The 23,190-nt window shown below is 36.2% G+C and overlaps 1 protein-coding gene across 3 annotated transcripts in view; it reads right to left on the bottom strand.

The window, feature by feature from the left end:
* Positions 1–1,526: 1,526 nt before the first annotated feature.
* LOC101284742 (torsin-1A-interacting protein 2) overlaps positions 1,527–23,190 on the bottom strand; it is a 41,788-nt gene continuing 20,124 nt past the window's right edge. For all 3 annotated transcript variants that reach the window (XM_033428197.2, XM_033428198.2, XM_033428196.1), the window contains exons 2-5: positions 11,583–11,761; positions 9,077–9,592; positions 6,783–6,884; positions 1,527–5,740 (exon numbers count right to left, since the gene is read on the bottom strand). In XM_033428197.2, coding sequence (XP_033284088.1) covers positions 4,980–5,740; positions 6,783–6,884; positions 9,077–9,592; positions 11,583–11,616 — 1,413 coding nt within the window. In that variant the 5' untranslated portion in view covers positions 11,617–11,761 and the 3' untranslated portion in view covers positions 1,527–4,979. The remainder of the gene's footprint in view (positions 5,741–6,782; positions 6,885–9,076; positions 9,593–11,582; positions 11,762–23,190) is intronic.

The raw sequence follows: 23,190 nt of genomic DNA, 5'->3' as shown, positions 1-23,190 counted from the left end.
ACTCTGGTTTGACAACATTTTACGGCAGAAATTCTTAACACACTGTCCTCTCCCACCCCCGACACACAACTGAAAGATGTCCACTCTTAAGATTAACACATTCCCAATCAGCACACCTAGGTTAGGAGCAATTCCCAGAGCTCTACTTACAAGCCCTCCCTCTCTCCTACTGAAGAAAACCTCGTTAAGTAGAAAGAGCACAGGAAGAATGCTAAATGAGGCCTGCAACTGATGGCCTGGTGCCTCCTGACACTCACAGGATTCTTTACCTCTTGAACTTGTTACCAAAGGAGGGCAGTTTCCTTTCCCATCATTAATGACCATATGCCCATTTCTATAAACTTGCTATTTGGGGAACTATAATCAAGAATGAGTCAACGGAGAAAAATTAAGGAGATTTATTTTTCGTAAAACCAAACAACTAATTTGAATAAGGCACATTCTTCAACATCTATAAGAAACAAATGCAAACACAATCATGGTTACATAAGGAAGAAGGGGGATGCCAAGAATTTTGACATTAATACTGGCAAAGCCCGTTTCTTTTTGTTAGGTAAAAAAAAAAAAAGCAAATTGCAGTTGTTTGAAAGTTAATGTGCCGTTTCTTTTATGACAGGGATGGCAAACAGATTTAAATCTCCTGTAATCCGCTCAACCAGAAGCAGCTGCCTGGAGCTTTGGGCTGAGAAGGCTGAGGCTAGTGTGGGCACAGGGAGAAGGAAGGCTGGAACTGCCGCGGGCCTTCACATCTTCTTGCCAGCTCTACCCTACCTACTGAGCCCACTGCTTCCCAAGTCCAAAAATATTCTTTTTGGTTCAGGTAACTGCTCTTAGCCAAGGGCAAAGTTAGTTTATGAAGCCTCAATGAGGAAAAGTGGGAGATCATTTCCCAGTATAGGAACCAATCTATGGATTTTTAAAGACATCAAAACAAGCTGAAGTAAACACAGCATATAATCCTGGAAGGAAAGGCATTGAAAACTGAATTATTTATATCTTTACCAATTATTTACAGATTAGGGGATACTGGTTGTGTTCTCAGGCCCTTTGGATAAGGCTAGTGCTCTTAACTAGTTTGTATATTTTTAAAAACAGATCGAGAAGCACTGCCATATACAGAACTGATAGGGCCGTGTATTAGTTGGAAGTGAGTTTCAGTAGCCCAGTCTCAGTCTGAATGAGGCAAATTTAGGCCCACATCATCAGCTACTTTACAACCTAATACCTAAAACTTAACATAATAGGAATAAGGCATATTTTAAAGTCATCTGGAAAAACTGTTTTACACAGATATCTTTAGTTCTCTCTAGAATTGGTAACACCTTCTTTGCAAATATATTATTCATAGCAAGTATTTCCCGTGTGACTCATAAGCCTCAGTATTTCATAATCTCATAGATACCCTTAGAAATATTTTAAAATAATCATTTCATCATATTTCTATGGATTATGATAGTGATTCATAATCATTAATATTCACAATACATATATAAAGACAAACATCAACATTCCCATTGAACAAGTGATAGTGTTAAAGGTACTTTAATTTTTGAAAAAAACAAAAACAAGAGAAAACAGAACCACTAACTTTTCAACAAATTTCAAAATGAAATATATTATGCTCAGATTGGTGGACAAAATATTAAAGATTAATATTTAACCATACGTTCAACATGAAAAGCAGACTAAAACTGCTTTTATAAAATGACATATTGAGGGCTTTACAAAGATGTCTTGGTTTATTTTTATAATTGTTACATTTTATTTTCAGATGATAAAAGAAAAAAGGTATCATGTTCCTATTTGAAAGTACTTCTCTACAAATAAACTGTGTATGGATATAAGCTTTATTCCCAATAAATGATAATCAGCTATAATGATTATATCTTCTGCTTAACATTAGTTTTTGAAGTACTAGACACCTGACTATGCTGCATAGAAACTGGTCAGATGTATGCAAATATAGTCCCAGAGAAGATCATCTTGCTGAATTAGTATCACTTTTACATGCTGAATTTGTTATATTTTATCATCAGTGCTCCTTATGTTTCCTGTATAAAACAAACAAAAACTGTGACAGGGTCAAAACCACCTCAGCTGCTAACACTGTTCAACTGTGTCATTACCTGGAGGATGGTGGGTCACAGGCCTGCTGAACCTTACCACATAAGCTTGGCAGCTTTCAAATGAAACATATTTAAATTACTTTATTGATTTAAAAATTAGAAGTAGAAACAACAGCATTGCTTGGGAGCTAACTGGGAAACCTAAAATTTACCCCACAGGGGAAAAAACTCAAGTCGAGAGACAGTTTATAATTCTACCAGTTGGTTCTAGAACTCTGGTATCACTCAAGAAGTGATTTATGTTAATATATAACATAATTAGAGTTGTTCTATGATAATAATTAAATGGTGATGTTTGGGTATCATATATCGTATCAAATGCCCACAAGTCATTGTTCTAAGTCAAACAAGCAAACTATCTATTATAGTAATGAAAGATGAACTACTAGACACACAAAAGAAAATTTAGAAACTTGAAAAATGTAAAAAAAAATAGGTACAATTGAATAGAAATTAACCTAAGGGTACAATAGATAATAGATTTTATTTGTACATTTAAAAAATATAAAGTTTTATGCTTTAAGAATAATCATTTTATTCATGAGGACACAGAGCTAATATACTGCTTCTTTTAAAAATTATTTTTGAAATAGTGGACAGAAAACTGACAACAGTTTCAGTTGATTGCACTTATACATGGAAGGAGACATGTTTTTTTAACAAAGGCTGAACAGTAAAAAAAAAAATTGTGACATTTGGAAATATTTTCTAAATTATACTGAAAGGAAATGATGAAAAACCATATTCAACTGAATGACGAAACCATCTTTGTCTCAGCTGTGATCTGAGTCACTGACAGATTAGATGTGCACACTTCATACTGGTTCTTTATAAATCTGAGGTAGCACAGGTCAGCAGGCACCAGTTCTACAAGGCACCAATGGTTTTGTGTGATGTAATGCTAGCATCTGAGATCCAGAAATATCAAAAAATATTGAATATGGCATATAGATTTTTCTTCAATTTCCACTGATTTTAAATTGGATTGATATTATATTCACTATGCTTTAACTTTTTGTTCAGGAAGGTCTCTCCTCAAATCTAGCGGAAGAGTCCTTCACAAAGTCCCAAATGAAAACAGTTCCTTTAGGTATGGCCTTACGTTCAATTGAGCACAATGTCAGGTCTTGGTTAGAACAGATCTGTTTTTCCTGTGACAAACACTTTCAAATAGATTCTTCCCCCCATGTCTTTATGCTCTCTGTTTAGGCATCAACAAAGACCCCTATATATCTTCTTACTGTTTCCGAAAATCCTTCCATAATTTAGTCACATGACTTCAGAGGCCAAAACCTAACTGAAATATTCCAGGTTCATGGTGATAGTTCCTAGGTATGCCATGTAATGGGACAAATCCTTCATTAGGTCAAGATCATTTTACTAAAGTTCTGCCTTCGGGGTTGAGATGCAAATCAACAATCACTGTCTCCATAAACATCTTTCTCAAGCTTTCTTACAATCACAGAACATGGTCCAACAATTAATACTAGCTGTTAAAACCTCTTAGAATCTACCTACCATTTCCACTTCCTCTCACTAAGTATAGCATCTCTTGCATTTTTCTAATTGTTAACCTAATCATACTTCTAACTAGCTGGCCAAGAAATGAACTGCATTAGATAAACGTTCCATCACTGTATAATAAGTAAACAGTATGGTAAAGTTATGCTAATGTACCTATATAAAAATCTATGATTCAACTGGTTATTAAAATCTGTTCTGCTTAAAGCACTCAAACTCTCATTGTAGACAATTATAAAATTCCATTCGGGGAGACAGAAATGATAACAGAGATTAACCAAAAGCATAGAAATATGCTAGTAAATACTAGTTTATACATTCTGCTATTCATCTGTAAGTCTTCATTCTTCATAAATAGCATGTCTCTTGATAAACCTGTATCTTATTTTCAACCTACTCATGAGTTTTAATATTTTCATTTTTTTCCTATCTTCCAAGATGCTTTTTCACTTAATCAGTGATTTTCAAACTTCATTATTAGTGGAACTCTTTATTCCAATTAAATCCAATTAAATCTTACAGAGGAGCCCAATATATAAAATGAGAAAAAGAAGAACTTCTTTGATACAAAGGGGAGGGGTGCCAGTAGACAGCCTGAAAACCACTGCTCTAAATCATTCAAGAAAATTGAAGCGAAGGCACAGCCAATTGGAATTTCTTCATTTGCAGTGATTATAAACAATTCCCCCATTGTTTTCAATTTTTAAGAACACTTCTTGAGCACAGCTGCTTTTCCCTCAGAGCTCATTAACGGAACAAAAACACAGTGCCTTACATATAGTATTTAGGTAAATAAGTATTTGAATTCTTATTTCCTTTTTCATACTATTCAAAAGTGCAAAAAAGCATAAGATGTAATCCCACAACTAGGTTATTAAAATGAATTTTAAAAATATTTAACATGTGATAGAAATTTTTTTTAAATTTTCAGTTTTATAATTGTAATTGCTTTAATCTGAGTCCAAATACTATCCAAAAGGCTCCTTAGAGTCTCAAGAAAACAAAAATCACTCTGTAGTTACTGAGAAGATTATCTTCCCATGTAATGATTCTGTTGCTCTACTTTTGGATTGAAGAACATTCCTCAGTTATATATACCTGATTTGCTTGAAAGGCAAGGAAAAAAAGTCAGGTCAACTTTTAGCTTTGTCAAGCTTAGATTAGAAAGATTTTACAAAAAGTAAAAAATGAAAATTTCTTTTCTCAAATAAGCTCATTTGTGCTTTCCAGGCTATTTCCTCACATTCGTCAACCTCCTTCCATATAAATGGAAGGCTTTTAAACTGACTTTTTAATAAACCCATGCTGAACATAACCAACTCTGTGCTTAGCTTATAGAAAGCAGCCCTGTTCTTCTATGCTCCTCACTGGCTGGACAGGCAGCACCAGGTGGGAAATACGGCTCCACAGTCCACTCAGTTTGTCTGAGTCCATGTGGCTGAAGGAGCTGGGAGTGTTAGAGTTGGTAAACCTCGCCCAAAGTAAATCTCGCACTTTCTCTTCAGTTTCCCTTGGGCTGACACTTGCTTCTAATGTTTCCTCCTCCAGTAGGATGGTCAGGACCAGGGCCACATCTTTAAAGGCAGCGTTCTCATGGTCACAATACTTGTAGAAGATCAAGGTGGAGCCTGCAGGAAGGGATTCAAAGCGGTGGACCACAGCAGCCTTCCGGCCCTTCTCAAATCCAGAGCTCAGCTTCTCGTCAACTGAATGCTTGACCTCATCACTGTCCTGAAAGGTTTTTCCAGCTCCATCAATCTGAATGGCAGAGACTTTCTGGGCAGATGTGTAGGCATCCGCAACGTGGTGGCTGAGGCACTTCAGGGTCTCTCTTCCCTCTCGAGCTGCTGTAAATATGATGGTGGCTGGCTCAGTGGGGTGTGAAGCATTGAGGTGCTTCTGGAGAAACTTACGTCCTCTCTGCCACAGAAAGGAACTCTGGCCTGGAAATTTATCCTTCAAATGGCTGAAATGAACCAAGAAGGCCTCCAAAGCTGGATTTTTGGGCACTTGCTGGGCCGGAGAGGAATAATAGCTACTAACAGAACTTAGCAAAACAAGAATCAGAACCAGGAAGCCAAGAAAGATGGAGCCTATCAGAGAAAGAGAAAATAAAAGACAAAATTAGAATGTGAGTCAGAAGTAAAGCCTGTGGTAAACTGAAAAAAGGCAGATACGCTGTCAGATTTTACTGGCCTGTGGTGAGTTTCTTTTGCCTCAGTCCTTTAAACTTTCAGCTGTTGAAATCTACTGGAAATACTTTTTCTTTAATTTCTTAAGAAGAAATTTGAAGATAACAACATCTTTGTTAAAAGGTAAAATCTAAGTTTATATATTTTTTGCTATAGCTACTGATGTGATTTAGAAATGAACTATCAGTATATTCTTCTACCATCTCAAAAGTATCTACTACCTACCTGTAGATAGGCCATTTTTTCCTAAACAGTCAAAATGTAAAAATGCCATTTGAGAAGTTAATACTTTGTTTTTCATTGAAAAGACAGCTTTAACAGGGAACTATATTCTTTTTTTTTTTTTTTTTTTTGCGGTACGCGGGCCTCTCACTGTTGTGGACTCTCCCGTTGCGGAGCACAGGCTCCGGACGCGCAGGCTCAGCAGCCATGGCTCACGGGCCCAGCCGCCCTGTGGCATGTGGGATCTTCCAGGATCTTCCCGGACCGGGGCACGAACCCGTGTCCCCTGCATGGGCAGGCGGACTCTTAACCACTGCGCCACCAGGGAAGCCCTATTCATATATCTTATAATAGCCTATAATGGAAAATAATCTGAAAAAAATATACATATATAACTGAATCACTTTGCTGTCCACCTGAAACTAACACAATACTGTAATCAACTTTACTTCAATTAAAAAAAGAACAGTTTTAGTTTCTTGTTTATGAAAAGCCCTTCCTCAGGTGGGAATTCCCATTTTGTTAAGGATGGCAAAATATTGGCTGCCACCCCTAAGGGAAAAATCCCCAGAACTCTATTGCTCTATTCTAATATTACTATCAAACATTAAAAAAAAATATTAAAACAATGTTAAAACTATTTAAATCTGCTAGTTTTCTAGGTACTTCTCTGAGAATTTCTGAATGTGAATCACTACAGTAAGACTAGTTTTGTTCTTACCATAGCTCCGAAAATCCTTTTTATTAATCTTCCTTATGGTATCCTGTACATTCTCCTTGTTTCCTTCCAATTTTTGTGTTTCTTGTTGATGTCTCTCAACCTCTGGGGGAAAAAAAAAAAAGGAACATTATTTTTAGACAGTACACTAATGAGAGTGTGTATACCTTTATACCTCTTACCGAAGCAAAGAATTACCTGACAGGATTTCCATACTTTATAAAATTTTGTTTTATACAAAGCTAACTTCCTGTCTTTTCCTTACGGCTCACCATTACCTTTGTTCTACTTAGAATAAAATGAAATGCTGTGAAATTCACTTCAGGATAGTGTTGCTACACCCACAATCCTTCACTGGCTCTTACATCAAGGACAAAGAAACAAGCATCCTAATATTGCAGCCAAACGTATCTAACATGTGATTTAAGAAGGGATTTAAGAAATAATGTACACAAGACTCAACATCACAGGGCAATGATGCTCTAATTCCAGTGTTCACATCTCAAAAGGCTCCTGAAGACCCCCTAATATACAAATAACAGAGACATTAAGTTTAGAGACAGGAGAGATTACTGTACAGTAATAGCTTACCTTTGCAAAATAGCTTACAAAAGCAAGCTTGAAACTTAGTGAACGAGGTATACAAAGCAAGGAATACAAGGTTAAGAAAAGTTATGAACTATATAAAAATGTAGGTGTGGGGTGAGACACCAATCATAAAATGTGTGGGTGAAAAGGAGGGCGGTATTTTGTAGACTCTGAGCTAAGTCACTCTAGAGTCTAGATGTGTGCTTGACCCCAGCCAAGTACCTCATATAACAATGAAAGCTGACTACTGCCCATAACCCTTACTGGAGAAATAACTCAAATAACATACTCTATTAACATAAAGAAGTAGAGTTATCTCACCTATAAACGATAGTTCATTTAGTTATATCACACCAAAACACGGGTTTTTAAAATATCATGTCACAGAATTTAAGGACTGAAAGGATCTTTAATGATCACCTACTGTAGCCCCCTACTTTACCTATTGTGACAAAAGGTCCAGGGATGTTAAGGGCTTTGCCCAAGGTCACATAAAGAGACATGGCCAAGCTGAGATTAGAATGAGGTTCCTCATTTCCTAGATTAGCTCATTCCATTATATTATGTTGCTTCCCACACATAAACTGCATTTTTAAAACAGTATTTTCTTCCTCTACTCAGTGACCCTGCATACCGGTGAAATTCTGATGGCAGATAATGGTCCATACAAATCATATCCATTCATTCACTTAACAAATATTCATAAAGTCACTTCTCTGTGCCAAGTGCCACAGAAACACAATAAATGAGAGAGACATAGCCCTTGCCTTCCCTGAAGTTACAGACTATTCTAATATTAACTAATGAAACATATATTTGAGATCAGACATTGACTTATGGTGAAACATGGAATTGTAGCCCTTAGTCAAGTCCCTGATGAACAGAATGTCTTATATTTCTTTGCTCTGGCAAATAGGCATTTCAGACTGAGCTTTCAGAGTACTTATAAAATACAAATCCACACAGTCCAAATCCATAAAATCACAGAAGGTAAAAAAAGCTGGAAGAGACCAGCTGGATAGCATCTTGTCCTACTTCTTCAGTCTGCAAATAGGAAACTGAAGTACCAGGAAGTTGAGAGATTTGCCTAAGTTCACCCAAGTTAGGAAGTGGTAGGGCCACAACTAGAATCTTCATCTCTTGAGTTCCCGTGTAAGGACTTTGCACATTCCAACTATTATCTTTGTAAGGAATGATACGATGCTGTTCTCCTTAATATACAAGTGGGGAAAATCAGGTATAGAAAAATTAATCTGCTTAAAGTCCTATAAAACTGAAAGATGACCGAGTTAAGGGTCCTATACCACTGATGTTGGTGTTTAAATATACCTATCTCTTGATTTATGTAGCATTTAGTTTCCCCCAAAGTAAAAGATTTTAAAAAGTGAAAGTGAAGATATGCTCATTAGAAATAAGGAAAAAGCCAGAGGTAAATTTTTTAAAAGTCATGCCTTTAAAAAAAATCATACTGGATTAATACAGACAGCAAATAAATAAAAACTGTTAAAAAACGCAGCTTATGTGTGGGAAGCAACTTAATGTAGTGGAATGAGCTAGTTTAGGATATGAGAAACCTCATTCTAATCTCAAGTCAGTTATATCTCTTTATGTGACTTTGGGCAAGGTGCAAAGGCCTTAATCCTATGAAGGAAAGAGAAGTTCTCTGAAAAGAACAGTACAAAACAGGACAAGCTCAGGGGTTCTCTCACCTGGTGCCGGCAGTCGCTTCCTCAGTGTGTCCTGGCTCTCCAGCCCTGCACTGGAATGCCCAGGACTCTGGGTATCCTGAGGGTCAAGGACAGGTGGCTCCTGCAAAGCTCCAGGTCTGTCGCTCACATGCTCAGGGAGGGCTGCAGAGCTGCTCACTAAGTGTGTGTCTGTTCTTCCCACCTTGTCACTTGGAGAACAGTTGGGTTCTGGATCCAAGAGGTCTTCACCCAGACTTTCTGAAGGGAGCGGATGCCCTTGTTCTCCACCCTGGAAACTCTGGCTGTTCTCACCTTCTGTATCCTTTGGATATTTCCTATCATCTGTTTCATCTGGACTTTCTGATTGATCATCTGTATCTGTACTTCCTGGACCAACTGATTCTACCTCTTGGTGGTCTTTGTTAAGACCAGAGGCAGGGTTTGGGGTCTGAGCTTCTTCAGTGGGACTTGCTGTCACTGTAGTCTCCTGTGCCTGACAATTTATTGATGGATCATTTTCCAAATCCTTTTGAGGGTCTATTGAGATAAAAATTTGTAATTTTTATTTAAAAAAATCCCTATATTTTTGTATTTTAACAAGGTCCCTGATTAATAAAAATATTTATATAGATTTTTATGGCTTATGAGGCACTCTTCCTAAACATTACTTCTCTTGATTTTCAGTAAAGGTGACTGATTAGCAAATTCACTATCATGTTAATCTAACAAATAATATGAATGTAAAACTATTTTGAATGACAAACCAATTTTTGGTAGTATCAAATACATCCTCTTCCCTAATGAAATAACAGACCTAGGCAATAATCATCAACAGCAACTAAAACCATTATGCAAAAGGATAATGAGGAATTTTATGAACGAGATGAGTGAGACTGACAACTGCTGAACCCACTGATCAATCTTAACACCACAAAAAGAAGGAAAACCAGACATTACTATAACCTCTCGAATTCAATGCAATAGGAAGTACACCATACCACTTATGAAGTATTCTTGCCAAACTGAATCTGAATCTGATCAAGCTTCTAGAGCTAACTACCAGTTTCCAAGAAACACAGGGATAGAGGGATACATTAAATTATGCCTCAGGAATGTAATCAGCAAAACCCATAATGAGGGAAATTCTAAGGGACAAAAGACTTTGTTTATTTAATAACAGCAGGAAATAAAAATAAATGGCAAGAAAAAAAAAGGAGTAACCTATTGATTAAGAGGTACTTGAATACATCAACAATGTGTGGACCACACTGTTTAGATTCACTGTCCTGCAAACCAGTTGTTAAAGAAATATTTATGATATAATCAGAAAACTTTGAACACCAGATATTTGATGAGACTCAGGAATTATTGTTCATCTTCTATTTATGATAAAGGTATTGTGAGAGTGTTTTTACAAAGAAATCCTTATCATTTAGAGATAAGTGTTCAAGTATTTATGGCTAAAATTATGTGACACCTAGAATTTGCTTCAACTCAATGATATGGGGGTAAGGAGAAGTAAGGGAGTATAAATGAAACCACATTAGCCATATGTTGACAGCAGATGAAGCTGTTTGATGGGTACATGAGATTCATTTCCTCTCTCTACTTTTATATGTTTGAAATTTTCCATAATAAAGCTTAAAAAAAAAAAGAGCAACCAAAAAGATGTATCAATCAAATGCAGTATGTGGCCCAAATGTAAAGAAAAAAGAATTTAAAAACCCAACAGTGAAGAAAAAAAAAAGTATGAGACAATGGGGGAAATGCGAATACTGGCTGTATATATGATGACAGCATGGAATAACTATTAATTTATTTTTTAGGTGTGCTAATGCTATTTTGGTTCTTTTTTTTATTTTTTAAATCTATCTTTAAGAGATGTAAACTAAAGTATTGACAAATAAAATGATATAATGTCTTGGGTTTGCATTTAACTATTCCAAGGCAGGCAGCAAGAGTACTATTATGTAGGTAAAAGTTGAAGTTAGATTTTGAGTACATGGGACTTCATTATACTGTTCTACTTTAATATATTTAAAAATATCCTTAATAAAATATTTAAATATACCCTTCTCTTCTGAAAAACCTACTTCATATTTTGCCTATTTTATATCATATATATATATATAGACACATACACGTAAGTAGGATGAAGAATTTAAATTTCATCTTTCCTTATAATTGAAAGATCCCCCTCTAAATATATAGCATATAGCTTACTTGATTTTTAAAAATGTAACTCTAAAGATCTGTCTACCATCTTTTTTTAAGATGCATTGTAATTTTTCCAACACTATAGGTTCCTACTATGGGAGTCTCTAAAATATAACTCTTTTTCATAATTAGGGTCTGGTATTATGGTAAAATTCAGTAAATATCAAAGAATAGGAATCATAACAAATTAAGCAATTAAGTTAATTTCTTTTTTACTTCCAAACTTCAGTTTTAGTCACCAGAGACTTTCTCTCTAGCACAGCCCTAGTTTCCTACAGCACAAACCTAGTGTTGTACAAACTAGTCTTACCCTCTGGAGGATCCCTAAGTCCTCTGTCGGTCATGTTTGCGTTTTATCTCTTCAGACTTTGGGATACTTTTTGTTAGTGTCTGGTTTTCCTTGTGCAGATGTCTTGTTTTCTTCTTGTCCCAAGTCCCAACAGGCTCATGCTTCCCGTGGACCCAGGAAACAAGGCATATATACAGTGACTAAAATAAAATGAAAAAAATTAAATGACTTTTTAATTCATACATGGGAGAAATGCCAATTTCAGCTTTATTTACTAAATCTGTTTAGTTTGAGTAATATTTCCTCTCTGAAACTTTTCTAGTGAAGAGAAAGTGTTTTCTGGCTTTCATGAGGATCATATTCCAAATCCTAGACTACAAACTGAAGAAAAGCTTCAGATTATTAACCTTGTATAGATGCCATAGCCTTCTAATACATTCCAATGTGTCTGGAAGGATGTAAAAAGTAAGACCAAGTGACCAGAATCTTGAAGAGAACATCTTTGAAACTGAAATGAAAAGTAATTCTAAGAGTAAAAATTGAAATGAAAAGTAATTCTAAGAGTAAAAATTTAAGTCACTGTTGAGTTAATCATTGCAGATTTCCTTTATGTCTTCAATTTCTGTCCCATATAAATTTCTCAGAGTTTGCCTATCAGAAGCTTTCACTTATCATTAACAAGTAACAATGCACATGGGCTACCTACAAACTAAGATGGCTGTCTTGGTGTTAGGAAGAGGAAATACACATTTTGTGTTTAGTCACTGCCTTCTTAGTGGTTTTCACACAGTATTCTTTTGTAAAATATGGAGACAGGTATCTCTTTATACAATGCTCTTCTATACAGTGCTCAAAGAAGACTAAATATAAATGATTATGATCTTAAGACATTATGTTTACTCTATAGTCTTTAATTAAATGTTTCTGTAAGAAAAAACAAAAAAATAAATGATTATGAGCTATATATAAAAGGAATAAAAATCAGAGGCAATTTATAAGCAATAAAAACTTAATCATGTCATTTTATAGTTAAATCTTATTTTTTGTCAAAAACCATACCACTCAAAGTTACTTAACCTTCACTATCTATAAAAATGATTAAGGATTGCTATGATGACTAAATATAAAAATATGTGTGAAAGAGCTTTGTAAAGTGCTACATTTTTTGGATAGCCTAGTTGAGAAGTTAGTCAACTAGCCTTTTTTGTGTCCTTCTCACAACACTCTTTTATAAAATCTAATTTTACAAGTTAAAAAATTTAATCCCAAATGCCTAGCACAGATCTTAGTATACAGCAAGAACCCCATATTTTAATTTAAAAGAATATGAATAAGTGAATGAATGCTTGAATGTACGAATAGAGTGGTGTCAACTATAAACTGAATGTGAAGGGAGGGGTTAAAAACAGGCCTCCTTTCTGCTGGTGTGAACACTTAGAAACAAGTCTCAGATTTGGAGGGTTCCTTGTCACCCTTTTATCTGCTTCAGACTCCTGGGACTAGGCTTATACATCTCCTTTTCATTACCATCATATGTTGCAATGAGGGTTACCTCCTATCCTATTTTGTGATAGAAAATAAAAAGTCCCCAATCCTTTAAAAATAAAGTCCGGTTACAAAAATTTTAGAAAGCGAAGATGCTATTCACAATAACTGTAAGGTACCTCATGATAAAAACTAGAAGGTACCTAGTAATAAATCTAACAACACATATGCAAGAATTTTAGAGTAGGGTGAAGTTTATGGTATGTTAATTATACCTCAATAAACTTTTAAGAAAAGAACTTTTAGGGAGAAAAGTATAAAACTTTACTGAAGGACATAAAAAGGACCTAAATAGAGAAATACATATAGACAGTAAGACTCAAAGCCATTTAATGCCACTTCTTTCCAAATTAATCTATAAATTCATTGCAATTTGAAACAAAATCTTGAGACAATTTTTTTATTGTTATATGTTTCTTATGGAATGAACAAGTTGACCCTAAAATTCACAAAGAGCAGTAAAGGATTGAGAAGAGTCAAGATAATTCTGAAGAAAGAAAAAAGAATTTTGAAGAAGGGGGGATATTTTTACCAGATATATCAAGACGTTAAAAACAATAGGGCATTGGTGTAAGAAGAGACAGATTACACAGAATAGAGAGACAAGAAATATATGCATACATAAATAAAGGAAATTGAGTGACAAAAGAAAAAGAATGGATCAGTGAATAAATAGTTTTGGGACAAATGACTTTTCAAATGGGAAAAAAATTAGATTTCTACCTCCACAAAAATCAATTGCAGATAAGAGACCTAAATGTAAAGAGCAAAACTTTGAAATTTTTGGATGAAAGCATGGAATACCTTTATAATCTCAAGGTTTTCTTGATCAAGATATAAAATATACAAACCATAAGGGGAACTTTGACAAATGTGATGACGTTAAAAATGTTAATCTCTAGACAAATCATCAAAATCATGGTTAAAAAATTCACTGACTATAAAGATATCAGCGACACATATAATCATTAAGAGATTAATATCTAGAATACATAAAGACTACTGCAAATCAGTAAGAGACAAATAATGCTATTTTAAAAGCAGTGGGCAAAAGAGATGAACAAGCAGTTAAATAAAGAGGACATCTAAAAGTCTACTGAATTGGTAAGAAACTTAGTCAAGGAAATGCAAAATGAATTAATGATGAGATACCATTTCACAACCACCAGATTGGCAAAAATTTTTAAATCAGGCAATACCAAGTGTTGGTGAGGATTTGGAGATACAGAGATCTTTACTGGCAATGAAGTAAACTGTTATAGCTTTGGAGAGCAATATGGCAATACCTAGTTAAGACACACACACATTCTATAAATCGGCAATTCTTTTAGACATATACCTTAGAGAAACTTTTCCTCAAGTGCCCAATGATGTTTGTAGCAGCATTGTTTAAAATCAGGAAAAATGAGAAAATCTTAAATGTCCATAAATAAGGAAGTGGAAGTGGAATTTTTAAATTGTAGTATATTCTTTTTTTTTTTTTTTTTTGTGGTACACGGGCCTCTCACTGTTGTGACCTCTCCCGTTGCGGAGCACAGGCTCTGGATGCGCAGGCTCAGCGGCCATGGCTCACAGGCCCAGCCGCTCCGCGGCATGTGGGATCTTCCCAGACCGGGGCACGAACCTGTGTTCCCTGCATTGGCAGGTGGACTCTCAACCACTGCGCCACCAGGGAAGCCCATTGTAGTATATTCTTAAAACATAATATTGTATATAAATTAATGAGTTAGATATCAAAAATTTATAAAGGTACAATATTAAAGCATTTATATAAAATTTAATAAACACAATAATATATAGAGTGATTCAAAAATAATTGAACAAGCAACTATATGCTAATAAAATGGACAACCTGGAAAAAATGGACAATTTCTTAGAAATGCACAACCTTCCGAGACTGAACCAGAAAGAAATAGAAAATATGAACAGACCAATCACAAGCACTGAAATTGAAACTGTGATTAAAAATCTTCTAACAAACAAAAGCCCAGGACCAGATGGCTTCATAGGAGAATTCTATCAAACATTTAGAGAAGAGCTAACAATCTATCCTTCTCAAACTCTTCCAAAGTATAGCAGAGGGAGGAACACTCCCAAACTCATTCTATGAGGCCACCATCAGATACCAAAACCAGACAAAGATGTCACAAAGAAAGAAAACTACAGGCCAATATCACTGACGAACATAGATGCAAAAATCCTCAACAAAATACTAGCAAACAGAATCCAACAGCACATTAAAAGGATCATACACCATGATCAGGTGGGGTTTATCCCAGGAATGCAAGGATTCTTCAATATACACAAATCAATCAATGTGATACACCATATTAACCAATTGAAGGAGAAAAACAATATGATCATCTCAATCGATGAAGAGAAAGCTTTCAACAAAATTCAACACCCATTTATGATAGAAACCCTCCAGAAAGTAGGCATAGAGGGAACTTTCCTCAACATAATAAAGGCCATATATGACAAACCCACAGCCAACGTCGTCCTCAATGGTGAAAAACTGAAACCATTTCCACTAAGATCAGGAAGAAGACAAGGTTGCCCACTCTCACCACTCTTATTCAACATAGTTTTGGAAGTTTTAGCCACAGCAATCAGAGAATAAAAAGAAATAAAAGGAATCCAAATTGGAAAAGAAGTAAAACTGTCACTGTTTGCAGATGACATACTATACATAGAGAATCCTAAAGATGCTACCAGAAAACTACTAGAGCTAATCAATGAATTTGGTAAAGTAGCAGGATACAAAATACACAGAAAGCTCTGGCATTCCTATATACTAATGATGAAAAATCTGAAAGTGAAATTAAGAAAACACTCCCATTTACCACTGCAACAAAAAGAATAAAATATCTAGGAATAAACCTACCCAAGGAGACAAAAGACCTGTATGCAGAAACTTATAAGACACTGATGAAAGAAATTAAAGATGATACAAACAGATGGAGAGATATACCATGTTCTTGGATTGGAAGAATCAACACTGTGAAAATGACCCTACTAACCAAAGCAATCTACAGATTCAATGCAACCCCTATCAAACCACCACTGGCATTTTTCACAGAACTAGAACAAAAAATTTCACAATTTGTATGGAAACACAGAAGACCCCGAATAGCCAAAGCAATCTTGAGAAAGAAAAACGAAGCTGGAGGAATCAGGCTCCCTGACTTCAGACTATACTACAAAGCTACAGTAATCAAGACAGTATGGTACTGGCACAAAAACAGAAAGATAGATCAATGGAACAGGATAGAAAGCCCAGAGATAAACCCATCCACATATGGTCACCTTATCTTTGATAAAGGAGGCAAGAATATAAAGTGGAGAAAAGACAGCCTCTTCAATAAGTGGTGCTGGGAAAACTGGACAGCTACATGTAAAAGAATGAAATTAGAACACTCCCTAACACCATACACAAAACTAAACTCAAAATGGATTAAAGACTTAAATGTAAGGCCAGACACTATCAAACTCTTAGAGGAAAACACAGGCAGAACACTCTGACATAAATCACACAAGATCCTTTTTGACCCACCTCCTAGAGAAATGGAAATAAAAACAAAAATAAACAAATGGGACCTAATGAAACTTCAAAGCTTTTGCACAGCAAAGGAAACCATAAACAAGACGAAAAGACAACCCTCAGAATGCAAGAAAATATTTGCAAATGAAGCAACTGACAAAGGATTAATTTCCAAAATTTACAAGCAGCTCACGCAGCTCAATATCAAAAAAACAAACAACCCAATCCAAAAATGGGCAGAAGATCTAAATAGACATTTCTCCAAAGGAGATATACAGATTGCCAACAAACACATGAAAGGATGCTCAACATCATTAATCATTAGAGAAATGCAAATCAAAACTACAATGAGATATCATCTCACACCAGTCAGAATGGCCATCATCAAAACATCTACAAACAATAAATGCTGGAGAGGGTGTGGAGAAAAGGGAACCCTCTTGCCCTGTTGGTGGGAATGTAAGTTGATACAGCCACTATGGAGAACAGTATGGAGGTTCCTTAAACTAAAAATAGAACTACCATATGACCATGACACAGCAACCCCACTACTGGGCATATACCCTGAGAAAACCATAATTCAAAAAGAGTCATGTACCAAAATGTTCATTGCAGCTCTATTTACAATAGCCAGGACATGGAAGCAACCTAAGTGTCCATCAACAGATGAATGGATAAAGAAGATGTGGCACATATATACAATAGAATATTACTCAGCCATAAAAAGAAACAAAATTGAATTATTTGTAGTGAGGTGGATGGACCTAGAGTCTGTCATACAGAGTGAAGTCAGAAAAAGAAAAACAAATACCATATGCTAACACATATATATGGAATCTAAAAAAAAAAAAAATGTTCATGAAGAACCTAGGGGCAAGACGGGAATAAAGACACAGACCTACTAGAGAATGGACTTGAGGATACAGGGAGAGGGAATGGTAAGCTGGGACAAAGTGAGAGAGTGGCATGGATGTATATACACTACCAAACGTAAAACAGATAGCTAGTGGGAAGCAGCCGCATAGCACAGGGAGATCAGCTCAGTACTTTATGACCACCTAGAAGGGTAGGATAGCGAGGGTGGGAGGGAGGGAGATGCAAGAGGGAAGAGATGTGGGGATATATGTATATGTATAACTGATTCACTTTGTTATAAGGCAGAAACTAACACACCATTGTAAAGCCATTATACTGCAATAAAGATGTTAAAACAAATTGAACGAATGAAAAAAAAATGAACCAACTACTGATACATACCATAACATGGATGAATCTAAAAAGTGTGATGAGCGAAAAAAGCCACACACAAGATTATATGCCAAATGATTCCATTTATATGAAGTTCTAGAATTGCCAATGGTCTGCAGTGATGGAAAACAGATCAGAGGTTCCTAGGGGAAGGACTACTGACTGGAAAAGGGCATGAGAAAACCTTCTGGAGTAATGAAAGTGCTTCATATTTTTATTGAGGTAGTGTTTGTCATCAAACTTAAAATCTGTACATTTTATTGCATGTAGAATATCCTCAAAAAACTTTTTTTTCAAATAACAACTGAATGCTTTAAAAAACGTATTACTTGGAAACGGGGTTGTGGTCAATAAGCAGTCTGCAAAGAAATCATGAGAGATATTTCAATAATCTTACAAATGTTCAATATACACCTTTCTTGTCACAAGGCACACATCATTCCTATAGCCCATTTCACTCAGACCCTTTGTAACATCGTTGTTCATAGCCAAAACGTAGTCCCTCGAGGCTACAAGGAAGAAGTGGTACAAACACAGAGGTTCTTGACACATCCTCACAAAAAGTCACATGGTGGGGTATCTGGGAGATCTGGAGGCCACTATTCCAGAGGCAGGTCAATCTTTTCAACAGTGTCCAATCAATACCAGGAAATGTATACATTAGGAATCTCTGGACTGTGTAATAGAAGTGAGGCAGAGCCTCATGCTGATGGAAAATAGGCATGTTGGAGACTTTCTGCAGCTGTAGGAAAAACCACTCCATAAGAATGTCCAAAAAAAAATACCTTTGATGGTATCTTTTGCAAAAAGGAACTGATGAAGTGAATCCCTTTCAAGTTCAATTGTGAAATGTTGGTTTTCAGTGCCCCATTTATGGAGGTTATGATTCATTTTTCCACTTAAAGAAAACAGCCTTATCACTGGTAGTTATCTCCACTTCCCTGTGACCCTGAAATCTGCACCAAAACTTATGGTTTTGCTTTAACTGTCTCCATGAGGGCGTGAACCAGGTTAAAGTAGTAAGGCTGCATTCTCCATAACTGGAGAAAATCAACAGATAGTAGGCTGAGGGATGCCTACTATTTCGATATCCTGAGACCTCCCTGAAGAGGGACACAAATTTGCCTCAGTGCCTCTTCTTCTGTTGTGGCTACCTGTGCTCTGTCTTTAAGATGCACCTTTTCTGCTCCATCTCAATGTACCAGTGGTAATGTTTTGTCAGCCTGGTAGGTGTTCATTGTCTGGTATATGGAATGACCTTTGCACTGCAGTAATACAACCAAGTTTAGCAGACTCCAACACATAAAATTAAATGTTGTAAGGTTATCTCTACAGATTGATGCATAATACATGTTTATATATGAATGTTACTGAGTAATAAAATTTTGAAAGTGTTCAACTATTTTATTGCTCTGTACATTGTTTAAATAAACACATGAACAGAAAGGATATATGCTTGCTTCTATGGAGGAAAGGACAGGAATAGGATGAGAACAAGAATCGGTTTCAACTGTACCTGTAAAGCCTCTAAAAAAAAGAAAAGGTATATGTGGCAAAATGTTAGCGCATTTTATCTATTTTTTCAAATTGAAGTATAGTTGATTTACAGTTGTGTTAATTTCTGTAGAGCAAAGTGATTTGTTATACATATATATACATTCTTTTTTATATTCTTTTCCATTATAGTTTATCACAGGATATTGAATATAGTCCCCTGTATTATACAGTAGGACCTCGTTGTTTATCCATTCTGTATATAATAGTTTGCGTCTGCTAACCCCAAACTTCCACTCCACCCCTCCCTCCACCTTCCCTCCCCCTTGGCAACCACAAGTCTGTTCTCTATGTCTATGAGTCTTTGTTTCATACATAAGTTCATTTGTGTCATATTTTAGATTCCACATATAAGTGATATTATATGGTATTTGTCTTTCTTTTTCTGACTTACTTCACTTAGTATGATAATCTCTAGTTCCATCCATGTTGCTGCAAATGGCATTATTTCATTCTTTTTTATGGCTGAGCAGTATTCTGTTGTATATAGGTACACCTTCTTTATCCATCTGTCAATGGACATTTAGGTTGTTTCCATGTCGTGGCTATTGTGAACAGTGCTGCTATGAACATAGGGGTGCATGTATCTTTTTGTTTTTGCAATGCCATGCACCTTGCAGGATCTTAGTTCCCCGACCAGGGATTGAACCTGGGCCCTCGGCAGTGAAAGCACGGAGTCCTAACCACTGGACCGCCATGGAATTCCCTATCTTTTTGAATTATAGTCTTGTCTGGGTATATGCCCTGGAGTGGGATTGCTGGACCATATGGTAATTCTTTTTCGGTTTTCTGATGAACCTCCATACTGGTTTCCATAGTGGCTGCACAAACTTACGTTCCCACCAACAATGTAGGAGGGTTCCCTTTTCTTCACACCCTCTCCAGCATTTGTTAAAATTTGTACACTTTTTTTTTTTTTTTGCGGTACGCGGGCCTCTCACTGTTGTGGCCTCTCCCGTTGCGGAGCACAGGCTCCGGACGCGCAGGCTCAGCGGCCACGGCTCACGGGCCCAGCCGCTCCGCGGCACGTGGGATCTTCCTGGTCCGGGGCACGAACCCGTAGTCCCCTGCATCGGCAGGCGGACTCTCAACCACTGCGCCACTGTACACTTTTTAATGATGGCCATTCTGACTGGTGTAAGGTGGTGCCTCATTGTAGTTTTGATTTGCATTTGTCGAATAATTAGTGATGTTGAGCAGCTTTTCCTGTGCTTCTTGGCCATCTACATGTCTTCTTTGGAGAAATGCCTATTTAGGTCTTCTGCCCATTTTTCAATTGAGTTTTTTTTTGTTGTTGAGTTGTATGAGCTGTTTGTATATTCTGCAAATTAAGCCCTTGTCAGTCGCATCATTTGCAAATATTTTCTCCCAGTCTGTAGGTTGTCTTTTCGTTTTGTTTATGGTTTCTTTTGCTGTGCAAAAGCTTATAGATTTAATTAGGTCCCATTTGTTTATTTTTGTTTTAATTTCTATTGCCTTGGGAGACTGACCTAAGAAAACACTGGTATGATTTATGTCAGAATGTTTTGCTTATGTTCTCTTCTAGGAGTTTTATGGTGTCATGTCTTATGTTTAAGGCTTTAAGCCATTTTGAGTTTATTTTTCTGTATGGTATGAGGGTGTGTCCTAACTTCGTTGATTTACATGCGGCTGTCCAACTTTTCCAACACCACTTGCTGAAGAGACTGTCTTTTTCCCATTGTATATTCTTGCCTCCTTTGTTGAAGACTGACCATAGGTGTGTGGGTTTATTTCTGGGCTCTCTATTCTGTTCCATTGATCCATATATGTTTTTGTGCCAATGCCATGCCATTTTGATTACTGTAGCTTTGTAGTATCATCTGAAGTCTGGGAGGCTTATGCCTTCTACTTTTCCCTTTTTCCTCAGGATTGCTTTGGCAATTCTGGGTCTTTTATGGTTCCATATAAATTTTAGGATTGTTTGTTCTATTTCTGTGAAAAATGTCATGGGTAATTTGGTAGGGATCGCATTAAATCTGTAGATTGCTTTGGGTAGTATGTCCATGTTAACAATATTAATTTTTCCAATCCAAGAGCATGGGATATCTTTCCTAAGTTAATGTATTTTAGACTTGGGTACATAGGTGAATGATTTCCTGCACTTTTCTATATGATTGATGTTAATATATTTTTTAAATGAGTAATCAAATAAAATATATTAGCTTCTGTGAGGAAAAGTAAAAATCAAAAGGCCTGTGGTATGATGAATTGGGAGATTGGGTTGACATATATACACTAATATGTATAAAATGGATAACTAATAAGAACCTGCTGTATAAAAAAATAAATAAGATAAAATTCAAAAGAAAAAAAAAAAAGGAAAGGCCTGTAATGGTAACTCTGAGCCCACACACAATGAACTTATGTTACAGAGGCACACTTCAACCACAGCCTCCTATACATTTTGTCATATCCAGTTGAGAAGAGGTAGGACAAAGAAAAGCTACCCATGAGAACAAAATCAGAGCTGGGAGAGCAGTAGGACCTCACCCAACCTACTCCATCTTGGAAACCTCAATCTTATGATGTATGGACTATTAATATTCCTTCTATTTTACAGATAAGGAAACTGAGATATAGAGATGTTAAGAATCTTACCCAAGAACACACAACTAGTAAAAAAAATATATATGTATCATAAACATACTATAAGGCATCCTGATTCTATATTTGAATTGTGACTCTAGCACATATGACCTGGGTAAATTTGCACATATTCTTCAACTCTTCTCAAATTGCTTATTTTGGTGTTGTGAAAGTCTCAAGTGATATAATAAATCATGTAGCAACTACATCTACCACAATTATGATTATAAATGGGCCTAAAAAATGTGACAATGATCTGCCTTGGGTCATTCATCCCACCAGGCCTCTTAATCTTTACATCTAAGACCATTTAACATACATAATTACAGGATCGACCTCAGTCCCAAGATTAATCTTGTTCTTCACCAGGAAGGATTTAAGAAGTTTTTAACAATTCAGCATTAAGTTCTAACAATTGGCTTTAATCCCTGTTCTAAAACTAAGACTCTACCTTATCCCTAGTTCTAACTTCTGCCTCATTCTCTTATACCCTTCCTAGTCCTAAAGACGTACTACATGCCATATGATTGACATATGTTATCACATTTAAACCTCACAACAGTATGAGGTAGGTATTACTACATAACCTATTTCACAGATGAAGAAACTGGATACAGAAAGGTTAAAATGCCCAAGGTCATTTAATAGTGCCAGAATCAGAAGACAAACCTAGGTCAGCTGGCTCCAAAGCTATTATTTTTCCTCTATAACAAGTAGTTTTCAAGCTGTGTTCCCAAGCTTCCATGGAGACTCAAGGGCTGCCAGAGGAGACTGAAGAGATAGAAGGGTTATGGCTCAACTCACTTTTACAGATATCTGTATTCTGCTGATTGCCACATACACTTTGGATGTCATGGAATTCTTTCTTGCATGCCTGTCTGCCTGGGCTACCTTCTCCTACAACTTAGAGATGAATCTTAACTTAGTCACGTACAACTCAAGACAGACTCTGCTTTAGTAGGTACTTTCCAGTTGCCCCAGCACAGTTTCCATTAAACTTCCACTCCTATGTCTGCATTAAAATAACAGAGAGTAGTTCTAGAAGTCTAGAAATGGCCACCATTACGTGTAAGTAATTATCAACTCTCCTACAGTACAGAAGTATAGATTAATATGGCTCATATAATCCAAAAC

This window comes from Orcinus orca, chromosome 1 (assembly GCF_937001465.1).
Source record: "Orcinus orca chromosome 1, mOrcOrc1.1, whole genome shotgun sequence".
NCBI classification, from domain to species: domain Eukaryota; kingdom Metazoa; phylum Chordata; class Mammalia; order Artiodactyla; family Delphinidae; genus Orcinus; species Orcinus orca.
Note: the sequence above shows the minus strand (reverse complement) of the source record. Positions and strands in the feature narration are given on the sequence as shown.